The 25,786-nt window shown below is 36.7% G+C and overlaps 1 protein-coding gene across 3 annotated transcripts in view; it reads left to right on the top strand.

Annotated features, from left to right (window-relative positions):
* ARFGEF1 (ADP ribosylation factor guanine nucleotide exchange factor 1) overlaps positions 1 to 25,786 on the top strand; it is an 84,281-nt gene that overhangs the window by 43,502 nt on the left and 14,993 nt on the right. For 2 of the 3 annotated variants that reach the window (XM_064388337.1, XM_064388318.1), the window contains 18 exons: positions 2,202 to 2,436; positions 6,325 to 6,424; positions 6,544 to 6,683; positions 6,788 to 6,896; positions 7,896 to 8,097; positions 9,023 to 9,134; positions 10,298 to 10,503; positions 10,604 to 10,688; positions 11,230 to 11,401; positions 12,604 to 12,755; positions 15,890 to 16,027; positions 19,076 to 19,234; positions 19,554 to 19,704; positions 22,653 to 22,743; positions 23,781 to 23,821; positions 23,910 to 24,079; positions 24,699 to 24,850; positions 25,012 to 25,184. In XM_064388337.1, coding sequence (XP_064244407.1) covers positions 2,202 to 2,436; positions 6,325 to 6,424; positions 6,544 to 6,683; positions 6,788 to 6,896; positions 7,896 to 8,097; positions 9,023 to 9,134; positions 10,298 to 10,503; positions 10,604 to 10,688; positions 11,230 to 11,401; positions 12,604 to 12,755; positions 15,890 to 16,027; positions 19,076 to 19,234; positions 19,554 to 19,704; positions 22,653 to 22,743; positions 23,781 to 23,821; positions 23,910 to 24,079; positions 24,699 to 24,850; positions 25,012 to 25,184 — 2,588 coding nt within the window. The remainder of the gene's footprint in view (positions 1 to 2,201; positions 2,437 to 6,324; positions 6,425 to 6,543; positions 6,684 to 6,787; positions 6,897 to 7,895; positions 8,098 to 9,022; positions 9,135 to 10,297; positions 10,504 to 10,603; positions 10,689 to 11,229; positions 11,402 to 12,603; positions 12,756 to 15,889; positions 16,028 to 19,075; positions 19,235 to 19,553; positions 19,705 to 22,652; positions 22,744 to 23,780; positions 23,822 to 23,909; positions 24,080 to 24,698; positions 24,851 to 25,011; positions 25,185 to 25,786) is intronic. The other variant, XM_064388327.1, reaches the window with a different exon arrangement.

Raw genomic sequence — 25,786 nt, 5'->3', positions numbered from 1 at the left:
TTAACTCCCCCTGCAAGAACAGTAATAGCTATTGAGGCACTTGGAGAATCTCATCTGAATCCATGAAGTCCTTGACATTCATATGAGAACTGGCGAAGCTCTTCATACAAAAACAAATTGGAGAAAAAGGCATTTAGGGCAACCAAAATTCCTTGCAAATACATTTGAAGATATCCCATATTTGGAGAAATGGCTAGAATTTATCAATGGTTCTGAGGCATTGATGGCTTTTTGAACTATTACAAACATGCTGTAATTGGAAGAGGAGATGTAGGATATTTATAGCATTTCAGGAGTCTTATCTAACTCTTTAAAAAATGTTACTTTCAATGAAATTTGTTATGAAGTCGGTAATGAAAATATTTTTAGATTTTAGGTAACTGAACTTGAAGCTTTAGATTAAAATCACAAGTCTGGGACTTAAGACCAGCATTTTGCTTTTTGGGAACCTGCTTAATGTCTTTGTTTCCTCTTTTTCTGGAATAAAATAAGATGGGGGTGAGATACAGCTTGAATGTTTGCTTGCTGGTTTTTGGTTTTACCTTAAACCTGTTCTAAGTTGACTTTATATATCATACAAAATCGTTAAGGTCAGCATGTCCAGGATTTCATGTGGGAACTGGCACTTGCTGGAAGTAGGCAATATGGAATATTTTATTTATGACTGAAATTCTCCTCATATTTAAATTCTTATATTCCATAGCAAAGTATGAACTGCTCGTGTGCTGTCTGCACACCTGGTACCATTTGATACAAAACCGAGCCTTTTGCATCAAAAGAGATTGCTATGTGAGCTTCCATGCAGTGCCAGCATCAAGCATTTTCTTGAAGAACTGTTACATAGAGCAGTTTTGGATTGATTTTGATCTGTAGCCCATAAGGAGAAATATGAGGGACAAGTTCCTCACTCGATTTGACTGGCTGTTTTCTTCTCAAAAACATCTTCAGAAGAAAAGTCTGCTGTTGGAATTATATTTTGAGTTTGAAATGTTTGCAAATTGATTTCCCCATCCCACTTTCTCTGGCAGAAATAATTGAGTTTATTTGCAACATACTTGATATTAATTAGCATTTTTGGTTTTAGCTAGACTGGAATTACTTTTTAAAATTAAGCTTTTATATTTGAATATATAGCAAATATCCAGCTACTCTGTGTGTCACAGATTGGCTTGAAGCACTCCTTACTGTGTCTGGGCTGTACTGGATGAAAAATTTCCTGTCATTGTCCCCTATGATTCATAACTGTCCTCTGTCAGGGGAGTTGTTTAATGAAAGCTGGGGACTGTCCTGTTGGGAAAGCCAATTGTGTCTATACCCACTCTTCAGAAGAGATACAGCCTTTTTTTGAAATCATCAGAAGTGGCAAGGAGCATCAGGAGTCTCAGGAGAGAATGGTTTCGCCTGGAAAGTTATTTATTGCATTGGATTTTAATAGGTGCAGATTTCCTTTATGCTTTTTTATTGTGTGTGATTTCAGGGGTTTTTGGCTGCTTTGTTGTGTTTGTTGGTTTGGGATTTGTAGAGCAGAAATAGCACTGTTTCTGACATGAATTCTAGTTTACATGAGTCTGTAAGAATGGTACTGTGGAGCACTTGATAACACTGCCCTTGCCCGACTGGGCGATTGCCATGCTTAAGATAGGCACATTTTGTGTCTTACCTGCTCTCAGAGTGGGATGGGCCCAGTGATTGGTATGTGCTGTATTTGGGAAAAGAGATTTCAGTGTTGTCAGGAAGTATTGTGTTTATAGTCCTTCAACTCTCTTTCCATGCTGGTGGAAATAGAGGAGGAGAAGGAAATTCCACCTTTCACTAGTCAGGGTTTGTAGATGGGCTGGATTTTAGATAGGATCTTCCAAAGCTCTGTTGACAGGAAAGAATGGTCCTTGATCCTCTGGCTAAAAGGGCAGCATTGCCTCTTGTTGTTGCTGTTCTGTGGTGCAGAAGAGAGTGATTCAACAGTAATTTTTCCTTTTCTGGAAAAGGTCTTGCCTGCATCCTTAGTTGAAAAAATGAACAATTTAACAAAAAAAAGAGACCTAATGTCTCTTTATGACCCTTTCTGCAACTGGTTGTGTCAAATTTGAGTTTCTCTCATTAATACTCCACGTGTAAAGTCATTATGGTTTGTACTGAGTTCTCAAGAGAATGTTTTTTTTATGGCTTACACTGGGCTGATGTGCTGTGTTGTTTTGTTCTAGATCTCATGAACTGCGATCAAAGATTCTTTCATTGCAGTTGCTTCTGTCCATTCTGCAAAATGCAGGACCAGTCTTCAGGACAAATGAGATGTTCATTAATGCTATAAAGCAGTACCTCTGTGTTGCACTGTCAAAAAATGGAGTCTCATCAGTTCCAGAAGTATTTGAACTTTCACTTTCCATATTTCTTACCCTCCTGTCAAACTTTAAGACTCATCTAAAGATGCAGATTGAGGTATGTTGCATTAATTTCTAATTAAATGTGTGGGAGGTGTTAAGTGAACATTTGTTTATCTTTGTGTAGCTTGGTGTTGCGTAAATAAATTTGTTTTCCCTTGTGACTCACAGCTTTTGTATAAGACTTGACAGGTTTTCCTTATTTTGAAGTTTTCTGTTGGGTGTGGCATGATACTATTGCAGAGTACTCGGAATTGAGTAGGTCTGTGCCTAAGTTCAACCAATGTTTAATATTGTGATTAAGAAAGCTTAGCCCAGTACTGCATATTAGAAATTAAGGAAATGAATACACTCAGGAAAAGGCTGTGTAATATATAGTTTTGCAAAAGATTTTTGGAATAGAAAGTAATGTCATGAAGAGCATTGTGGATTTTCCTTGAGATCACTTGAACAGATTTCTTTCTCTGGGGGAGTCCCAGCTATTCTATTATTGTAGCCACTTCCCATTGCTTATCAGGGCCTCTGTCAATATAAGTCCTGAATAAGATCTCATTTCCTCTAAAGGTGTACACACAATTTAACTCCTTGGACTGTAAATGGAGATGAGTCCATATTCTTTGCAGTATATTCTCTGAGTCCTGGCAGGCATTGTGAATTTTCAGTAGGTCAATTCTAAGTCATAGGGCAAAGGAAGATGTATCCCCATACAGGCCATTCACTTAAGGGCTGAACTCAATGATTCTTGCAGATCCCATCCAGCTCGGAATATTCTCTAATTCTGTATGTGGAGGGTTTATTCTTGAGATCAGCTCTTTGTGCAAGCAGCTTCTCAGAACAACTCTGTTCAACCACATGGATATATATCCTCTTGTGGTGTCACGTGTTAAAGATCTTAATTCTGTGGCGAATAAAGTAGTGCTGTGTGTCCCTGCTGTTTATTTTAGTAATTTTTTTGTTTGGGGATTCAGGTGTGAATACTGAAGCTGACAGATTGCCCCATCCATGTGGAGCTTAAGTATGTGAAGAGATGCTTAGAAATGTTGATAAATCTTGCTGTTTATAAGGACCTTGAATTCAGGGAATTCACTTCATCTGTGAATGTCATTGGACAAATTGATGTGTTATGGCAGCTTTGGAGGAAGAACCTCATTTTGACAGTAGCATGTCAGAAAATTATTGGGTTGTGATTACTTACCAGGTTATTTTCTTACTTCTGTGGGGGAAAACAGTCGGATTTACTGTATATGGTTGAGCATAGATTGGATAGAAATGACTGAATGTGCTTTGAAAATGTGATGCATTTTAAAAAACTTCAAGGCCAACTATGTGCTCAGCAAGACTGTAGTGTGTGTGCAGGGTTTGGCACATCAGACAGACTGGGTGGGGCTGTTCTCAGTCCCACAGCCTGCCTCCCGGAAAGTGTTGGACTTGCTGTGTTCAGAGAGCTTACAAGTCAGCATGTAGGTGGTGAACACATTGCACTTGGCTTCCCTGACAGAAATTTGATAGGTTTCCATCACTGCCAGCCTTTCACAAATTCCTAAGAGAAAATGAAGGCATGTAAGACAAACTGGTTATAAGATGCCCTGCACTAATGTAGCAGGTTGTAGGGTATGCTGAAGACCATCACCACGTTTCAGTGCTACATTTCCTCCTTGTGAATAGCAAACCCAAAAAATTGATGCTGCTGAAGTACCCATTTATTACAAAGTGCAGGATGCAGCAGTTTCTAGAAACTTTTCTTTTTCCTGATTGTGAGCTAAGAATTCTTCTTTCAGCTACTGATCCTAAAGGTTATTCTGAAGATGTGGGTAGAAATGTAGATAACTTCACATGCAGTTTGTGTCTTGAAGCTGTAAGGAGAGCCATATGCTCTGATTTACAATATGCAAAATTTATATATTTTGGGATTGAGGCTGCATTTTTCATCTGTGTAAGAATATTCTGGCATGTTTGAAAAGAAAAGTTTCAGATTCTGTTGAAAGTGACCCTCCCCTCCCGTGGCCTGTTGACTTAAATATTTAGCTAACACTGCCCTCTGACAGTAAAATGATTTAAGTTGTACCTTAGTTGTATTGTAACAGTAATTCTGTATGGATTAATGAATATATTTGCAGCAAATCAAATCCTAGATATCAGAGGAGTTGGGGTGTCATTTAGCTACATTTACCATTACCACCCTTTTATAACTATGAATACCTTAAAACTCATACTTCAGTTGACAAAACATAATAAATAGCTATTTTCTGGTTTAGTTTTCCAGTATATTAGGAACAAAGTCTCAGCTCTGTGATGTGAATTGCCATAAGTTATATACTGATAAACAGCATTTTTAAATAGCTGAAATGTAAACCATGGTTTTGAGAAGTTCTTCATTCCAGGATATGCTTTTCCAAAGGTGACACCAGCAGCAAGAAGTCAGCTTGGTCTCAGAGGCATAAAGATCTGAAGTGCCTTGATAGTATGCAGTGCTTCCAGCTATTTTCTCTTCTAGCTTAGATTTGGGTTTAGTTTTTGTCCCTGAAACCTTTTTCTCTGCTTCATCAGTGACTTCTTTTTTAAATTTTCTACCAGAAAAGAAATACTTGTGCTAGTTGCAAAGAATATATTGAATTAGTGTCTTTCAATAAAAACTCAGAAAACACCAAATGTGTAACTGAGGGTTATTCACAGCATGACATGTATCAAATTTTTGTCTTTCTCTGATTACTTAAAATTGTGACTAAAATCAGTTTAGTACACTTAAGTATGTTTAAGCACGTGCAAGTCTTTGAATTGTTATGTGTTGAACTCCTTAGGTTTCATAGAGATGCTTTCCTTATTAAGACAGTTAGCTTGACATTGTGCTGTGTGCCTCTATTTCTCTAAAGAGATCAATAAAATTTAACTATTTTTAGCACATTTTGCTTGAAGAAATAGCTTACCACCAAAGTTGCCTAAAAATCAGTGTTGCTGTTTTTCCCCAGATGTATGACTTAAAGTGGAAACAGCCTTATGTTTTTCTCTACCTGGATAATAGTGTAAAAATCTCTGTAAAAATTCTGCGCTATGAAGGAACAGTCAATATTAAAAACAAGGGTATTTATGTATTTGCATATTCATGTGATACTATTGGAGAAGTTGAGTGGCTTGAGACTCTCAGCAGTCCTCTAGTAAAAAAAACTGTGTGTTGTGCATTTGGAAGCCACAGGTGGCTGTGAAGAGCTGAGCTCTCAGAAGTACAGAACAGTGATGTAATGCCCTGTCCACTTTTGAGTTCAGGTGCTGTTACAGCAGTTGCAGCTGCCCAGGGAAAAAGCAAGAAGAAACTTCACCTGCTAAGCAAGCTTGGCTGAATTAGTCAGCCTGTGGTGCTGATGAGTCTGGTGAGGAACTAATTGATAGGGGATAAAATAGTTTCTGTTCCAAATGACAACACCTGTACTAAAATGTTTTCAGGGCACATTTATCTGTATGGTAGTGAAGAGTAGCTTTCCTGTTAATGGAGGTGCTGCATGCTGTGCCTGACCAGTACCCTTCTTCCAGCAATAATCTAGTATTGTAGAGTGATTCTTTCATGCCATGACATTTCCCTTCTAATCAAGGTCTAATACTTCAAATTTTCAAAATCCCAAGGGAACTCTTAACAGTAGTTTAGGCTTCTTCTTAGGCTTAACTGTCCTTCAGGATTTGACATTATTCCAAATTCTTCTGCTTTTGAATGCTTAGAAAATAAACCTGGACAGCACTGCAAAAGTACATAAGTAAATAATTCCAATTCCTAATATTCATGTATCAATTGTAAGTTGTATTTCTTCCTTTCCTCCTTTTTTTTTTTTTTTTGCCTTTTCATTATTTCCTGTACTTCTAAAGTGCTGCTTTCACAATTGTGTCAGAATTTTGACCATCAAAGTTAGTTTTTTAATAGATTTCTTTTTTCTCCCTCTTCCTGTGGAATATTTTTTAGGTTTTCTTCAAAGAAATTTTCCTGTATATCTTGGAAACTTCTACTAGCTCATTTGATCATAAGTGGATGGTTATACAAACGCTGACAAGGATATGTGCAGGTATGAAGGACTGTTGTGTTCTAGATTTTGGTTTTTATCTCAAAGAATAAAACTATACTTGCCTTTCATTAAATTACCTAGTTTTTATTCCAAGGTTGACAATGTCCCTTTATTTATAGATGCTCAGAGCGTGGTGGACATCTACGTGAACTATGATTGTGATTTAAATGCAGCAAATATATTTGAAAGGCTGGTTAATGACTTATCAAAGATTGCTCAAGGAAGGGGTAGCCAAGAACTTGGCATGTCCAATGTTCAGGTAAAAATTGCACCAAATTTTAGGAAGTTTCATGTTTCTTGGCACAATGGGTTGAGACTAAACTCTCCAGTCCACTAACTAACTGTTTATGAAATCTCTTCCAGGAATTAAGTTTGAGGAAAAAAGGATTGGAATGCTTAGTATCGATCTTGAAATGCATGGTGGAGTGGAGTAAGGATCAATATGTAAATCCCAATTCCCAAACAACCCTTGGTAAGACATATGATGTGTTTCTTCTGCCTTTAGTAATTAGTTGCTACAGGACTTGAGTGTGTTCTTCCAGTATTTTGATGCTGTTAATGTCCAGACTATTTTTCCTTTGGTAGAAATATTGATAAGTTTGCTTCATTTAAACAAGTTTTCTTGTCTTTTCCTAATTGTATGGATTCCTAGAATGCTACTGGACTGAAAAATGTCTAAATCGTGTTATTTTCTGTATTTCTGATTTTAAAAGTGTCTCAAGACTTTCTTTGAAGCTCCCCTAATTTTTATGTAATTTCATCCTGATTAAATAACTGCTAAAGCAAACTGAGTAGAGAGCATTTTTTTACTTATTTACTGGTTATTTTAAAAATTACTTATTTACTGAATATTTACTTATACATTTTATAGCTGTACAAGTTTGAATGTTGTAAGCCATGAAGTAACTAAATAATTACTTGCTTTAATCTTGTTCTCATCCAACCTAAGGTTACACTAGAGTTTTCAGATCAGGCACTTGATGTTGGTAGGTGAAGTAGTAAACTTTCTAGGAGTGGTTAGCATGGCTGTCTTTGTGAGCTGAGAGTACCAGCTCCTTGACATGCCTAAATTCTTTTAGACACTTTGTTTCCAAAACTTAGAATAGTTGCTTCAGGTTAAAAGTTACACTAAATTTGCAAATAAAATATTAAAGCTGTAGTTTGTTATCCGAGGTGTTGGGGCTTTGTTCCCAAGTGCCAGAAATTACAGTTTAATTTAAGACTTAAATGTCAATGTGTGATGAACTGAAAGAATTCTCCTTGATATGTTGTAGTGACTTCTTAATAATTATTTACTTTCCCAACCAAAATAAAAGCAGAATATATATATAAATATATATATATATATATACACACACATAATTGAAGATAACCCTGAGTTGTAGAAGCCTGCATTGAAGATTTGACGTGTGATTTTTATTTATTTTCACTGTATGTGTTTTGGGTATATGTAACCCTTTCCAATTTATAGGCCAAGAAAAACCTACAGAACAGGACAGCAGTGAAACCAAACACCCTGAAACAATTAACAGATATGGAAGCTTAAATTCTTTGGATTCTACTGCTTCATCAGGAATTGGCAGTTACAGCACGCAGATGTCTGGCACTGACAACCCAGAGCAGTTTGAAGTCCTAAAGCAGCAAAAGGAAATAATAGAACAAGGAATTGACTTGTGAGTGCCCTTTTATCACCCATGGGAGGGTGGATTCTTTTGGAGCTATGAAGATTCCTGGGTTTTTCTTCCTTCTCCTCATAGATACTCACCTTGTGTTAGGAAAAAAACTCTGGATGTAACAGCACTTCCTCTGGTGAAAGAGTGCTGAATGGTGTCCCCTTTGGAGCCTGTCAACAGTGTTTTGTGTTAACCTAATTCCTCACAGCTAGAAGATGAGTACTCTGAATGTTTGTTCTTTTTTCTCCAGACCTGCTTGTCTAAAAATAAGGTTTTTATATTTGGATAAGGAGAACATTGAACTCGTGATCATTTGAATGTGACCCGTTTTCATGTACATGTTACTGGTGAAAATGCCTGTATGCTTATGCTGATGAGTCCTTATGATTAATTAACTTGTCATAATTAGAATTGGAGGATAGTATAATTTCTCAGTGCAGTCTGATGTGAATCTTCTGTGTGATTTTATCTTTGTCACCTTAATCTCTTCAATGAGGTCAGTTTTATGCAAAAATGAAAGTTTCCTGTCATACAGTTCTGGGACCCTGCACCAATATGCCTTAGTCCTTTAGGGCTTCAGTTTCTTTCCATTTCCTGGTTCTATGTTTTGTATGTTTCCATTTTTACAGGCGACTAATGGATTTGTTGATTGTTTCATACAGATTAAGATAAAAATCAACAGCATAATTGTTTTTTTCAAGATTTTGCTGTCTTTGTGGAATATTTTCTTTTTCTTCATGAGTGCCAGAATAAATGGAAATGGCTCATTCCTATCTAGTATGCAGTGTGATAAAGGAAAAATACTTAATATGCAGATTTTTCAGCCTCTTATCTGAAATTTCTGAATTTCTTTACTTAGGCTGGTACAGCTTTTTGCATGGGGAAAAGGATTAACTCTCATTTCATCTTGCTCTTCATTGTACAGATTCAACAAGAAACCAAAGAGGGGGATTCAGTACCTGCAAGAACAAGGAATGCTTGGCACTACCCCTGAAGATATTGCTCAATTCTTGCATCAAGAGGAAAGATTAGATTCAGTAAGGAAACTGATTTCCTGATGGTTGTCTGTGCTCATGCTGATGTGTTTATGCTAATTGCAAATGAGTTGATAGTGTTCAGAGTGTGTTCACATTATTGTAGAATGAGGAAAAGGAAACTTCTCTCTCTCTGTCTTCTAAAATTTGTAAGTTCAAGGAATTTGAGTTGGAGGGTGCTGTCCTGTGCTCTGTGCATCCTGTGGTTCAGCAAGGTGTAAAGCAAGAGACTGACCTACTTGAGCTGACTCAGAACTTGTACTTAGTTGTTAGTATAGCTTGAAGCAACTTAGTAAATCCTACATATTTTAGTAAAAAACTGACAGAAGTATCTGTCCTTCAGAGATAGTGAAAATAATAATGTGGTGCAACAACATTAAAAGCACTTTTTTCTGCCTCCAGAGGAAAGTTAGTTAATTGAGATTAGCTCTTTGATTTTATTTACAGCTAGCAGCTGTTTCTGGACTTGGAAGGGTCCTGCAATATCTGGGTGGGAATATCTGATGTTAATATTGTCATGAGAGACCTAACTTTCTGAAACAGCAGTTCTCACCCTTGTGCATGAAGACCACACCCATCGGTGCCTAAGTTTGCAACTGTGGCTGAATTCACAAATTTCAGTATTAATGCTTAGAATCAGACATTAAAGCATTTTTTTAACCTTACTTTACGCGTCCAGGCATCTTTATCTGAATGCATGCTCTTTTTCATTGTACTGTGTTGTGTTGACAGTGATCAACTCAGATGTATTTTGAGTACCAGCTATTTTTATTTGAGCATCTCTTGCATGTGTTTGAGATCAGTACTCTAGGTAAAAAAGTGGAGTTTAGTGAGCTTTTCATTCCTGTAATGTTTCTTAACTACAAACAGCATTAGAGCAGAGAACAATCATTAGTAATACTAACTTTGTCTTGTACACCTGTGGGATTCATCTAACAAAAAAATGGCATGTGAGTAAAAGCAGAGAAGGAAGAATGTAGGCAGATATGTAAGAGCATAATGAAGGACTGTATGGCCAAAATACTTTGCTTCAGACAATAGAGGAGAAGCAGGAATATGTCTGTTAACTGCAATGCACACCTCTTTTTTGTACGACATTTGACTGTTGGTGTTATTTATTTTTCAAATACAAATGTGCTAGTTTGTCTGTTCTATTCTTATTTTAGACTCAGGTTGGGGAGTTCCTGGGAGACAATGATAAATTTAACAAAGAAGTCATGTATGCATATGTAGACCAACACGACTTCTCGGGAAAGGATTTCGTTTCAGCTCTGCGCATGTTTCTAGAAGGATTTCGTCTGCCCGGAGAAGCTCAAAAAATTGATCGCTTAATGGAGAAATTTGCTGCTAGATATTTAGAATGTAACCAAGGGTAAGATACACTTTTTCCTCAGAACTTTGGAAAGCTGAGTAATTAGTAAAAAATCCTAATAAATTTAATTTGCTATTCTTTCTCTCCTTTTTGCCTTCAGGCAAACTCTTTTTGCTAGTGCAGATACTGCATATGTTTTAGCTTACTCAATTATCATGTTGACAACAGATCTTCACAGTCCACAGGTATGTTGCTGGAATAAATATCTGTGTAATTCATAGGCATGTAACTTCCAGGCTTTGTGACAATGTAGTGGTAAAAGCTTGATGTCCAATTTAACACCAGTATGCATGTAAGAAGTAACGTAGTGTACATTCATGCATCTTTTAAGTAACATTATTATGTTTCACGGGTGTTGAGGTTTCGAAGTTTTTTTTGGTTAGGCCTTTCTGTAAGGTAGATATCTGCATGATAGATAGTTTGGTGTGTATGACAAGAAAAAGCTTTTTTTTTCTTTTTTATTTTTTAATGTACATCTAACTTGACATACATTTGATCTGTGGATCCTACCAAATGTTTGAGTGTTGGAATGTCCTCATGGCTTTGTGGCAGATTGTACATTTGACAGTGTAGTCTTGGATGTGTTGAATATTTTAAAATGTCTTCTGAATCAGCAGCTTTATCCTTGATGGTAACTTCTTGTGGGCTGCACAGTTTTATAGGGAGCATTGTAACTCATAAGCTTGCCTCATTTCTTGATATTTACAGCTACTTTCTGCATTTTAGGTTAAGAATAAAATGACAAAAGAACAGTATATTAAAATGAATAGAGGTATCAATGACAGTAAAGATCTCCCTGAAGAATATTTGTCTGCTATCTATAATGAAATAGCTGGAAAGAAGATTTCAATGAAAGAAACAAAAGAATTAACAATACCCACAAAATCCAGTAAACAAAGTAAGTAGTGGCATTGTTAGCTTTCTTCAAGGGTGGGCTCTTCAGTTTCAAGAAGTTCTCCTATTTGAAACGGGAGTCGAATGAAGCAAACACCACTCACTTAAGTCACAGTAGATCCTCACTTCTAATTTCGTATCCTTTTCCTTTTAACATAAATATGTGATGCCAACCTCAAAACTGCATTAAATCCAGCTGCATATTTTCACTTCCCTTTGCATCTGAATTCCTGGCAATCTGTGCATTGACCATGGAGGAGGCAGGTTTTGCTGTTGAGCAGCAGCACAGGGAAATCAGAGGGCTCTATGAAGTTACATGTTGTCAGTAGGTACAGAGCAGAACACACACACTTTGTGTGTCTTCTTTTTCTTAAGTAACTGTTGTGATTTCCTGCAATAACCAGTTTGTCTTCAAGTATTTTGCAATATTTGATTCTTAGGGCCCTAATTCATTAATTATTATCTTTTATTGTTAATTATCTTTTCTCCTCTCAGATAACAGAAAAAACTTCTTGTGTTTTGCACATTGTGAAGATTGAGATGTTACTCATTCTAGCTTTTCTGATAGAGAACATTAAGAGAGATTTAACTTTTTCCCAACATATTTCTATAGTTTAAGTCCTAGGTTAGCCTTATGAACAGATTGTTTGCAGGAAATGTGCATCTGAAAAAAAAATAAATACTCTTATTTTCAGTATTCATTCACTTAACATAATGATATATTGTCATTTTTTAAAATGTGATTATTACATGCTACTTGGATTTCACTGTCTTCATGAGATGGAGGTTCTATTATGGAATTGAAAAGATTTAATGTAGTTCTCACATGGAAAAAGAGCGTCCAGTTATTTTTATTGTTATTTTCTCTACTGATGGATTCCTACGAAATATTTCTTAATTTTGAATTTAGCTTAGTGGATGTGATATTTATGCTGTCAGTTGAGATGATGGATAAGAAATCTCTGTTGTTCAAATATTAAAATTCTGTAAAGATTTAAAAATAGTTTACATTTCAAATACAAGTTTGCCTTAAGTTAAATTTTATCTATATTGTAAAAGAAATATGAGAAAGCTGGTGTGATAATTTCAGAAAGTAAAGATAATACAAAAATGCATCTGAATATTGTACTTAATGAAAAACATAAAATTATTATATTCCTAAAGACACCTAAAGATGCACAAATGAGAGAAAAAATGTGTTTGCAGGTGTTGCTAGTGAGAAGCAGAGGAGACTCCTATATAACTTGGAAATGGAACAAATGGCTAAAACAGCTAAAGCTCTTATGGAGGCAGTGAGCCACGTTCAGGCCCCTTTTACCAGTGCAACACACCTGGAGCATGTGAGGCCCATGTTTAAGGTGAGATACATGTTTAGATTATCATGTAGAATATCACAGTTTCTTAGTACAAAATGCTGACTGACAGGATTTAGAAAAATGTTAAGGATTTGCATCCACGGTGTTTTGCTCATTTTGTGAATTAATTAACTTACTACAGGAAAGAGAGGATTTTGAACCGTCTAATCTAGTTTCATTTACCCTGGAATTTAAGAAGTTTCTGTGCTGGTGCAAGAAGCAGTGGAGCAATTATCAGGAAAAACATTTATCTAATGTTGTCTGTTGCAAATTAATACTTTAGAAAGCTGGGACTCTGGTCCTCTGTAGGGGAGGAAGCTGGACTGTATTAAACTATTATTCTAGGCACCTGTCTGCTATTGTGTAAGTGCAAAGCTGTCTGCATCCCAAATGCCTTTTCCATAGCAGTGATTCGGATTCATAGAGTATGTTCAGCAGTGCAGGATGCCTCAGTGGGCTCTTGGATGTGGTCTCTGGCATACCTAACTCACAGCAGTCATCTGCCATTGAGATAAATTGTTACAGCTTTACCATACTCTTGTTTGTGCCCCTGTTCAAGTCATGGTGCTCACATGACCCCTTTGTGAACTGCTTCAGGGAAGTAATCTCAGACCACTACCACTGAATAAACAAATGCTTCCCTGGGGGGATGTGCTATGAGGTTAGGTGGAGCTCCAGGCCCAAGAAGCATAGAAACATTTAGGTTGAAATAGACTCTTAAAAGCTTTGAGTCCTGCTGTTGACCCAGTGCTGCCAAGTCTGCCACTAAACCATGACCTGAAGTGCTGCATTTACGTGTCTGTTAAATGCTTCCAGGGTTGCTGCCTGCACTACTTCCTTGGGCACTTGTTCCAACTTTTTTGTCAATTGCATTTATGAAGGAATTTTTCCTAATATTCAGTGTAAACCTCTCCTGGTGCAACTTGAGGCCACGTGCTCTCATCCTCTCATCCTTTCCCTTGTTACTTGGGAGAACTCCCAAGTAACTTGGGACCAACTCCCATCTCTTTCACCAGCTCCATTGTCCTTCTCTGGACTCACTCCAGCACCTCCATGCCTTTCGTGCAGTGGGGGCCCAGAACTGAACACAGGAGTCAAAGTGTGGCCTCACCAGTGCTGAGTACAGAGCACTGCCCTGGTCCTGCTGGCCAAACTATTCTTCATACCAGCCAGGATGCCACTGGCCTTCTTGGCCACCTGGGCACGCTGAGGATCTCTGTGTAAGATTTCTGTCTGTGAGGCAAAATTGCAAGTTGTCGCCTTATTTAAAAAACTAGCATAGTATTTGATTTGTATGGAGGAATACTAAGCACAGACCTTGTTAAAAATTTACTTTTAGGTGTCACATAGCAGAGATATACTATACTTTCTCTCTGTTGACTTCCTGAAGGCTGAAATTAAATAATTCACATGCAGGCATCTGTAAAATTCATGGTGTGATTTTCTTCAGGATATCAGCCCTAATACTTCCTACCCTTTACTGTCTGAAAAGTGTATTTTCAAAGGAGCAAAATACGAAGCACTGGTTAAATTAAGACCCTAAACATATTTCATGAAGGTACAAAAAATAAGAAGTTGTTACTTGAGGATGTTCATAAACTCAAAAAACAAGTAAGAACTGTGGAATTTGAATACCTAATTTCACTTTTTTTTTATTTAGACTTAAATTTTCAGTAAAAATTTACAGATTTCTGGGTATCTCACCCATTGATGTCCACATAAAATTGATCATTGTAACTGTGTTTACAGATACATTTGCTGAATTTTTAAGACAGAAAAAGTTCACTTTATGCACCTATCTAAGCAGCCCAGAATTTATTGTCTGGTTTTGAGGCTTCATTTTCACCTATTTCAGCCTACAAATAACAGCGTACATGTAGTTACAAAGCACAGTATACAGACTGTTAGATAGTTCTTAAGAAATTATTTCAGTTTTGTGATTTTTTTAAGATTAGTTTTGGTTACAATAGCAGGGAAAGTTAGGAAGGCATTGGGAAAAAATACACATTTCTGAACATAAAATTATAGAATAGTTTGGATTGAAAGGGACCTTTAAAGGTGATACAGTATGGAATTAAATCCTGAATCTATGAATTCATCCAATGCCTTTAATACTGTCTCACAGTTACAGTTTGAAATGTGCAGGCAGTAAATGCATTTTGAAGGTAGTGCTTTTGGAGCTGTTGGGTTAAATGAAACCAAACCTTTGTGGTGCATCATTTTATTATGAAATTAAGTGTGAAATCTATTGCTCCTTGCTGTGCTCATTGACTCTGTATTTCATCTGGGGTGACTTCAGGTAAAACTATTTCTAAAATCATTCTGGGTTCCGTGGTGTTTCCTCTCCATAACTCTGTGTAGTTACAGCAGGATCCTCTGCATTGTTTCTTTCCTCCTTTGGGAGAGGGAGCTGTGTGAAGGAAAGGACTGTGTGGTCTCTTGCAGTACTCAGTGCCACCTAAGGCAAGAGGAATGGGAAACATCTGTAGTGGCTTAGGCAGAAAGGTGGAGGGAGAAGAGCAACCAAATTAGTAGCAGAGAGATAAGGCAAGAGTTATGCCCTGTATTTTGTTGTTGTTAGCTTACTGTAATTTTAGTGTGATTAATAAAGTTTGCCTTATTTTTACTTCACTCCCTTTTTTTGTTGTTGTTTTTTCTGGTGTTGTCAGGATAAGCTAGTCTTACTTAAGTATGTGCTTTTCGTCATAAATCTGTTATATGGTGTGTTGGTTATTACAATAACTCTTCACTCTATTTTTCAATATGCAAAGATAAATGTCATCCTGGGAATGCTGAAACTCTTACCAGATATCTAATTGACATAGCTTTAGGATTTGGTTTTTACAACTATCTGAAGATGCCTGTGTTTGTAGCTGAGGGAGAGGACAAGTGCTTTTGAGGGGAGCTCCACTCTGCGTTACTTCTGCCTCATTCTGTGTCTCATGTTTCTTCTAACCACACTTCTACTGTTACGTTTCATGTCTGTATATTCTGTTTCCTTTTTGTCAAAAGACAGCTTCAAGGTTGATTATGTAAGTTAAGAACGGAATTTACACTTCAGCAAGATGGTGAAACTGTAACATTCCCTTCAAGTACCAACAGTTGCTGATATAACACTTGCTTTGCATGCATTGCAGTTGGCATGGACGCCTTTCCTGGCTGCCTTCAGTGTGGGTCTGCAGGACTGTGATGACACCGAAGTTGCCTCTCTTTGTTTGGAGGGTATACGATGTGCAATCCGGATTGCTTGCATTTTCAACATTCAGGTAAAAAATGTAAGATTGAGACAATGATTTGATTTATGTACCAGCAAGATGTTAGTGGGATTCTAAGTGTCCTTGCTGCTGAAGCTGTGCACTGCAATAGATAGAGGCAGTACTATTCTGACAATACTATTTCATCTGATATTTGACTGGAAGTGTACATGAAGTGACCTTTATTTTTCCTGGTGTTTTTTGGTAAGTGCTTCCATACCTCTGCACCGGATGTTTGTTTCCCTAGAAATTGAGTACTTTTACGTCAAAGCATTTTATTTCGAGCGTTGTTACAAAGCTGCTTAGATGTTGTGCTGTTTTATAAAATTAGCATCTCTGTCCTGTAAACATAGTATCTCTGTGCACTGTATTTGAAACACTGTTTTCAACTTCAGAGAGATTATACTAATCCAAGATGTCTATAAATGGTTACCCTTTTAATAGTTATGGCACTGAAAACTTCTGTGTGTAAAATTTTGATGTAATGAATGAATGGATTTTGCATGAAGTGCAATGCCAAGAATGCCAGACTCCCTGGCTCCAGAGGGCAGTGGTGATTAAACTTGGGCTTTTTCTGGCTTTTGTTTTTCTATTTAGAAACCAATGGTAGGGAAGGTACAACTATGTTATTGAAGATTATTAGTTAATAAATGGAGTACTGGTCTGCCATAAGTCTGTTATAGACACAGCTGAAGAGAGGGACAGGCAAAATCCTTATGTTTGGCTTTGTGTTATTTCATGTGTATGTTGAAAATGCTTACCAAGAGAACACACACCAACTCAGAAATCATCTGTATGAAACTAAATAGAAGATATTGAACTATGATACAATAAGGAATGCTTTCCTTCCTTTCCCCCTTGTATTTGTATTTGGCAAGTTAGGTAACTTTCTACCACTAATGTGAAAAAGCACATCAGGAACTGTGATACAGCTGCTTTAAAAAGCCCATTTGAGATCATGTGAGGCTTCTTTCCTTCTAAGTTCTGCATGACCACCTGTTCCTGAGTTGAACAGACTTAAAAATGTAATTAACAAAGCCTTCCTTGGAGCCTGCAGGTGGTCATTGAAACACCCTCCAGTTACTTTTGTTTCTAAGCTGCAAAAGTGGAACTGGTACCAATACCAGTTTCAGCAGCTGCAGAGTTTAGCTCCCAGTCCTGCAGTGGTCAGCTTTGCTGGGGAGATCAAGGACGTGTTTGCTCTAAGATCCTTATGATTTGGTTGTACCCTTCCATTGGTTTGGGATATGATTGAATTGGAGGTGTTCCAAAAACAATATTTTAAATTTCAGAAAATGGGAAGCATTGCTTTTTCAGTAAAAGCATTATTACTTCTTGGTTTTCTGTGGCAATTCTGTTTCGTTGATATAATTAGAAACAGTACTGGTTTGTTGATGATTTCAGTATTACAGAATGGTTCCAATTCACAAGGTCTTGGTTAGATGGGATATTGTCTGACTGCAGACACCAGATAGCTCTGATGGTTTGAAGTAGACTGGCATATGAGTACTTGAGCTGATTTAAGGATGTTTCCTGTTGGAATGAAGTTTTTCCTCACGTGCTTAAGTGGTGATGGCAACTTTACAATTTTCATTATGAAATTAAGATTGGTGTCTATTAAGAGTTAACATTTACACACCTTGAGAGATAATGGAGGGACCTGGATTCCTTTAATTTTAAGAAAATTTCCAAAGTACACAATATAGTTTAAGTTACGCATGTTCACCTCTAAAAGCTCAATTATAGATTCTGGTTTTAATTATTTATACTTTTAATCTTGGACTTATCACACAGTCTGACTTTTGTCTTTAAGCATCTGAAAAAAGATATGCATCAAAAGGATGTACTTAATGTACTTATATCATCAAGTTTAAATTTCTGGGTGATGGACACATTGTTTAGTTGTTTGTCTTCTACTGTGCTGGTTTAGAAAAAGGGGGGAGGGGGAAATACCTGCATGAATGAGTAGGACTGAAAATGTTTTGTTTTTACAGAAAATACGCAGTCTGTAGACTCTAGAGCTTCATTGCTTAGTACTCTTTCTTTGAGACTTCGTTTTTCTGTGCTTCTACATAATTTTCTTTGCCTTTGCCAGTGTACCCTGCAGTGATGGTTGGGTTTGAATGTGGCAGCTATTCTGTAGTCAGTGGCTCAGTGGCAGTCTGTCCCTTCTACCACAGCCCACTGTTGGGGTGTTAGTATTTTCTCTGTGGAATCCTGTTCTTCCTGGGATTGGTTTTTCTAATATTTCATTGTTTTCTGTGCATAATGATTTTTTACTTAAAAATAGCCCTAAATATCCAAACAGTTAAATATATTTTGTAATTGTCATTTGTTTATCTGGTGTACAACCATTTCACTTTACAGCCTTCAGTTTATATATAACAGAAGAATAAACTTCATTGTGGGCTCAACTGTAATCCTTTTTTTACCATTGTAATTGGTTCATGTGAGAATGTGAGATCTGAGGAGTTCCCTTTGTCTTTAGATACCATACACTTAAAATCAGGTAACTGGGATTTTTCTTTTGTGAGCTCTGTTTAGATTTTGGTGACTTGCTGTTTACCCATGACACTTGCTTCAGAAGCTTCTGAGATGCTCCAAATGGTGCAAATTGAATCAAAAATGTTTTGAGTAATTCCATAGAATTGGCATAACAGGCCTTTTAGATACATTTTTTAGATATTGTTGACCAAAAAATGCTAAAGCTTCAGTGAGTCTGCTTAAGGCAACATTTTCAGGGTAGGTACTTAGCTAAGTAGCAGCATTTCTTCTGAAACAGCATCCTGTTTTCCCCAAAAAAGACCAAACCAGAAACATAAACACATTTATGTGTTTTATGCTGTCAGACATTACCTTTCATGTTCCTGAATAGAAGGAACCCGGTTTCATCCCACAGATATCTTCTTACTGGTGAAGAACTTGAGATATTTTCACTATGCTTTGGAAATTCAGTTCTAGGAAGAGAAAGGTAAATGGTATAGTTGATGAAGTCACCCAGATTGTACTAAGAACAAGAAATGGCAAAAATGTTTATGAGACTTGTGTTTCTTTCCTTCCCCTTTGCAGCTTGAAAGAGATGCCTATGTTCAAGCATTAGCAAGATTTACATTGCTTACAGTGAGTTCTGGTATTACTGAAATGAAGCAGAAGAACATTGACACCATTAAAACTCTCATCACAGTGGCTCATACAGATGGAAACTACTTAGGAAATTCTTGGCATGAGGTAAAAGTGATTTGTCCTTAAACTGTAAGACAGCATGTTCACTGATTTTCAACACAGTAGTGTGCTTGTTTGTGCATAAACACAGTGGGGTTTAGGTAAGCGCATGTGTACTTACTAAAGTAGCAAAACATGTCTAAGTGAGAAATAAAACTGAGAGAGACTAATCCAGTACTATTTAAATATATATTCATTTTGGACAAAAAAACAGATTTTTGGAGTCAAGTATTGGAATTTTTTTTTTTCCTAACAATCTTTACTTGCTTTTTAGTATTTCAAACTGCTTTTTGTTGGTAAACAACTTCTTTATTCTCTGGAATAGATTCTGAAATGCATCAGTCAACTTGAACTGGCACAGTTAATAGGAACTGGAGTAAAACCTCGCTACATCTCAGGGACAGTGCGTGGCAGGGAAGGTTCTTTTACTGGAACAAAAGATCAGGCACCTGATGAATTTGTGGGGCTGGGACTGGGTAAGTGATGCAGATATTAAGTATTTCATTTAACTGGTTTCTTTCAGAGAACTATTTAAATTTGTTCTGTGTTTTTATGTGAATTTCTGACAAAAGACCATGAAGTAGTCTTTGTAAAACTTATGCTTTGAATAGACTTACTCCAATTTCTGGAATATTTAGTTTGCTCTGTTATTATTGTTAGGGTGGAAAATGTAAGAAGATTATATATATTATTTACTTCTATTAAAATATCTCTTTCCAACTAAAAATGGATTGCAGATGGTATGACCAGGTTTAATAATATTGCAACGTTAGTGTGCCAAGTACTTTACCAAGCGAGCAAGTCAATATGTGTAGGTTAAGCATCTGTTGTGGAGCTTTGTGAGAAATACACAGCATTCAGACTGAGTGGGAGATTAAATTTAGCTTAAATTCTGAAATTCCATTTCTTCTGGTTACTTTGGTACTCAGTAAAGTGCCCTTTTTAGGCTTGAGCAAAAATGAGATTGTTTCTTATCTTCCTAGATAAGTATAGGACTTACCTTAAATTTAACTTGAGAATGTTGGGGGGGTTGTTTATTTGGTTAAGTGGGAACACAGTTAAAGATATATAGGCGTAGGGTATTTAAAAACTCTGGAAGCATCAAAGTGACAAGTCTTTCTGACTATGAGAAAGTTTCAGTTGTAGTGTGATGCTCAGTATCTCTTGCCTTTTGAACTTCACTCACGGCCAAACAAAAGCTTTGTCTTCCCTCAGTTTTTAATGTAATTTTTTTGAGTAATGGTAATTTTCTGTTTCCCCTGATCTTAGCCCCCAGACTAGTCTTAATCATCCAGCTTTGTGTACTCTCAGACAGTTTTTCTTCTTCTATAGTAATTTTTTTTTTTTTTTTTAATAAGGTTGCTTCAGTCTTATAGGAAAATGCTTAGCTTGGTTTTTATGCACTATGGGGCTGTTAGAACATTTTCTCAAATGTTTTAGTTATTCCACTTCTTTCCACAAATCCTTTTTTGCAGATAGTTTAATTTTCTGATTACTCCAAAGTATGCATGGGAACTATGGTTTTTAAGCAAGCTTTCTATAAACCTAAACTCCTGTGAAGAAGACATAATGTGTATGTCCATATACACAGACACATATTCTACAGGAAAATAGTTGTTTAGAGTGAGTCAAGTTGCAGTCTGGTGACACAAGAAGCTCCATCTTGCAGACCTAGTTGCAAAATCAGATGTGGATAAGCAGCAGCACTCACTCTTCTTGCTGAAGTTAATGTGTTTTTTGAAAAAAACAAAAGCTCCTTTGCTCATTTACTGTCTCTGCAAGGATTCAGGTGTGGCTGTTCAGGCATCTGCATCCAAATGCCTTTATCTCTTGTATTGCCTTCCTGTTGTGACCCTTTTTTTGTTGTACTTGGAAATTCAAAACATCACAAGCATGGGGGTTGTAAAAGTGAATGAATAAGCATCTAATCTGTTGCTCCTTGTGTAGGAATGTTGCCTTACTTGGAGTTGTAATTGTGAAATTCACATTTCTTCTATGTCAGTTTCTGTTCACAAAGTTGGAAGACAAAACCTGCTGCTGTGAGTAGGTCATAGCCAAAGTATGCCTCCTGGGCACCCAGAAATCCTATTTGGAGAGGGAAAATCTGAGAAATCTCTTTTTTGTAAAGCAGAGTTACCTAGCTGACTCCTGTGTTTGATTGTAAAAGATTTCGCAGCTGTTAGAGTGTAAGTTCAGGTTTTTAAGCATTCAATTACAAATCCTGTGATAACAAGGAATTCTCATGTAAGCTGGTAAAGCTGGTTGAGGCTCTGACTCCTTGGAAATAGCCCTTCAAAAATTCTCTTCACACTCTGCTGCTCGTTTGTTTCTTAGCTGACTCGTTACCAAGATTTGAGCTAATTGACACAAGTGTGCTTGTGTGCTTACAGGAGAAGTCTTGATCAAATCCATACGTTGCTGAGATACTAGCATGAGGTTACATCTTTATGTACAGAAAAGTTGTTTCATAAATGCCCTGGAAAAGTACTTCATGTAGGTCAGGTTATGTGACCGACAGTCATCTCCAGCCACCTCCAAGTGTGGATGGAACCCATCAAGAGTCTGAGCCAGGCTGAAACAAAAGAAGTTTTTCTCTCAGCAAACCTCTGAGATCAGAACTACTTGCCTTCTTTCAGTCTTTTGTTCTTTTCTATATTGCTTTAAAAATAAAAAAAGCCCTCCATACAGCTCATGTGGAATTACCCAAAGTGATCGCAAGATTCCTGCTCTTTTTTTGATGGTGGTTCAATAGGAGTTTGGAGATTGCTAAAAATTCAGAATTTTTCTCACTGCAAAGTTAGCAGTTTGTTCATATGAGCTTTCCCAGATGTGAGTTGCAGTTTCAAGTCTCCAAAAAAAAAAATTGCTGGTTTTATTAATAGATATTACTCTCTATTTTTGAGTGATAATGTTGCTGTAATTGAGATGTTGCTTAAAGATGGAATTTTGGTGGAAGCTCTTCTTCCTGAATGATAAGAAATAAAATCTTTTGGGTTGGATTTACTCACTTGATGCTAATAAAGTGTGAAAAATTCTCCTCTAAGGTATATTCTGTCATATGTTATGTGTTCTAAGTGGCAAGATTACTAGTTTCAATGAAAAATTGAGGAAAAAAAGGTGGTTCTTGTGGGTTTTATTTTTTCACTTCTATCTGTTGCTCCAAATGTGGACAGTTCTGGGGGACTAATATAATTTATACATGGATAGAGATATAATAATTAGGTAATAAGGATAATTAGGACTTACACCAACATGCAACTGTTCACTGAGATGGCCAGCTCATGCAAGGCAAATTCATAATGTGCTTCCCTTTTTTGTGAATTAAAAAGATATTTAATTATAGTGATAGTGGCACAACTTTTATTCCTCTTTCTTCCCAACCCATTCTGTATTCTTTCTTACCCATTGTTCAATTTTTTTGTAGTTGGTGGAAACGTGGATTGGAAGCAGATAGCAAGTATTCAGGAGTCCATTGGTGAAACTAGCTCCCAAAGTGTTGTTGTTGCTGTAGACAGGTACTGTATTCAATTTCTTTTTGCCACCCGAAGTTCTTCAGGCAGTATTTGAATACCCTCTGCTAAGAAAAGGACCTTACTAATTTATTAATTTATTTGGAAAAAGCCTACATAAAAACTACCATAGAAAATTGCTTTTCAGCTGGGGAGGGATGGATTTTTTTTGTATCACGGGTATTTGTGCAAGGAGTAGGGCAAATATTAGACAAGAAGCTTATTTACTGATAAAAAAATAACTGCAGAAGACTTACAGAATAGAGTCTGCTGTAGTGTCTGCTGAATCTTGATTTGCTGTATATAGTAACAGATTGCAAATCTCATTTTGCCTTAATACTGAGGGCATTATTGTCTGATTCTTTTTCTCCTAAATGTAATTACTGACTCCCTGCTTTCCTCTAGGTTATGTAGATATTGTCTGAAATGACCAAAATTGTTATTCCAGCCTTCCGTTCTATGAATCACATTTATTTTAACTGGATTTGGCTAGGCAGAATGCGTATTATGAACATTCTCTGTTTATATCATACAGTAGTGATCAGACTGGTGTTCATGGATCTTGCTTGCTCAGCATCTGAGAAATCAGAACATACAATTTTCTTAAGGTTGTCAAAATTGGTGAAGAGGGATCATTTTGAAGACTTACAAATATTTCCATGGTTGAAGTACAGGCAGCAAGATCAATGAAAAGTTGTCTTGCAGTAAAATCACATCGAGTGCACTGGAAGCTTGATGTCACACACACCATAGCTGTTTACGTTTGCAGTGTCCCTCCCTGCTTCATAATGGGAAGTGTTTCAAATATCTACTTTACTCCATGCACTCTGGAGACATTTGAGTTCTGTATTTCAATCAGGGATGATAAAAGCTGACAGTATTCACACTGTGTCTTTACAATTGTGAAAAACTAATTGTTTTTCACAATAAAAGTAATCAGAGACTGTCTATATATTAAGAAAAATAAGACAAGGAAGCTTGAGTACATTTAACAGATGCTTTTCTTACTAAATTTTAACCATGTCTTTAACTGCACTTTACAGAATATTTACGGGATCTACAAGGTTGGATGGAAATGCTATTGGTAGGTTTCATCTCTTCCTTACCCCTCCCCACCCCTGTAAACTAAACCTTGGAAAAATATTGCATTAAAATCTGTGGTCATTCAACAGTGGATTTCGTTCGCTGGCTTTGTGCTGTGTCTATGGATGAGCTGCTGTCTGCTACCCACCCTCGGATGTTTAGTCTGCAGAAGATAGTAGAGATTTCTTATTACAACATGGGCCGGATACGGTTGCAGTGGTCTAGGATCTGGGAAGTTATTGGTGATCATTTTAATAAGGTATCCCTGTTAATGCTTATAGTGCATACTCCTTCAGTTATTTATACAGATTATTTTGAGATTTATTGGAAGATCCTGCATATATGAATCAGAGTGGTTTTTCTGTCCTTCTCTGTAAGCTTAAACCAACAAAAATTGTCAAGCTGGAAAGACCTGTGAGAAGGCAGAGGTACACAGTATAATAAATATAAAAACAAAAATCTACATTAAGTTATTCACCATGACCTGAGTCATGGTAAACTGGCTGCTGTTAGTTTTTGCCGTTATTTTTGGGGTGTTTCATGATGCTTGGTTTAAGAGGTTGTCTTCAAGTCTAAATTGACTCTTTATCAAATGAATGTTTGACATGCATTTTTAATACAGCTGTTGAAGTCTTTTTTTAGATGGCTTGCTTATTTTTAGGAGGTTTTAAATGCCGGATTATTTAACATAGAAATTAGCTGGAATTAGGGATTACTGAATTGCATAAACAGTGTGGTTTCTGGAATTGACTTCTGTTTAATTTTGTTAATTTTTCAGTACTGCTTAGTTCTCTGTTATCAACTGTAAAGGCAGCTTGTGCTGAATCCATATGAATTCTGATGCAAGCTTACTCTGCATTTCTATTCTACATTCTCAGGTTGGCTGCAATCCCAATGAAGATGTAGCTATTTTTGCAGTAGACTCATTAAGGCAATTGTCAATGAAGTTCTTGGAAAAAGGAGAACTTGCTAATTTCCGATTCCAGAAGGACTTCCTAAGACCATTTGAACATATCATGAAGAGAAACAGGTAATAACATACAATTAACTGAATTGCCTGGGATCACAAGCATCAACTTCTGCAATTAATGTTTCAAATTGCTTTTGTAAAATCAGTCGTTAGAGAATTATACTATTGTAATTGATTATGTAATTTAGTTGAAAAAAATATTGTTTATTGTCCTAATTTAGGTCTCCTACTATCCGAGACATGGTTGTACGGTGTATTGCACAGATGGTGAATTCCCAGGCTGCTAACATTCGTTCTGGCTGGAAAAACATTTTTTCAGTGTTTCATCTGGCAGCCTCAGATCAGGATGAAAGTATAGTGGAACTGGCATTCCAGACTACAGGACACATTGTCAGTGAGTATGAACAACATTCAGACATCATGGAAGCGAGTGTCACTCCAGAGCCCAAGAAGCTTTGTCTGTGGACTGACAGCCTGCATAGTAGAGCCTGCTTCATGTCTTGGAACCAGCGATTTACACTTTCCAATCACTTCTCGGGGAAAATGCTTACCAAAGTCATTCAATAAGATTAGAGTTAACTGGTTTTCTTTTTTGCCTTTTTTAAAAAAATTTGTCTGTTTGTTGCATTCTGTAGTAAAATAACTTAGGCCTTAGATAATTCTATTTAGTGTGTACATTTTTATTTAAGTGAAGTATTCTGGGGTTTCCCCTAGCAAAAAAAAAAAACCAAAAAAAACCAAAAAAAGCCTATATACATATTTTACTAATAGGTTGTTTACTTATCTTTCTCTTGTTTTTCTGAATTGTGCTTGTGTAAGGCCTGTGTAGGAGAAAGTGCTGATCTAGGGAGGCACTATGATAATTTCTTCTTTCTCTCTTTGTTCTAATCTAGATCCCAGGCTTTAAGGGATCTCTTTATTCTGTCTGAACATCTGCAAGTTTATGAAACTATTTCATCTTTGATGAAGCACTTTTTATTTTCTTCAAAGGCAGCT

This window comes from Passer domesticus, chromosome 1 (genome assembly GCF_036417665.1).
Source record: "Passer domesticus isolate bPasDom1 chromosome 1, bPasDom1.hap1, whole genome shotgun sequence".
NCBI classification, from domain to species: Eukaryota; Metazoa; Chordata; class Aves; order Passeriformes; family Passeridae; genus Passer; species Passer domesticus.
Note: the sequence above shows the minus strand (reverse complement) of the source record. Positions and strands in the feature narration are given on the sequence as shown.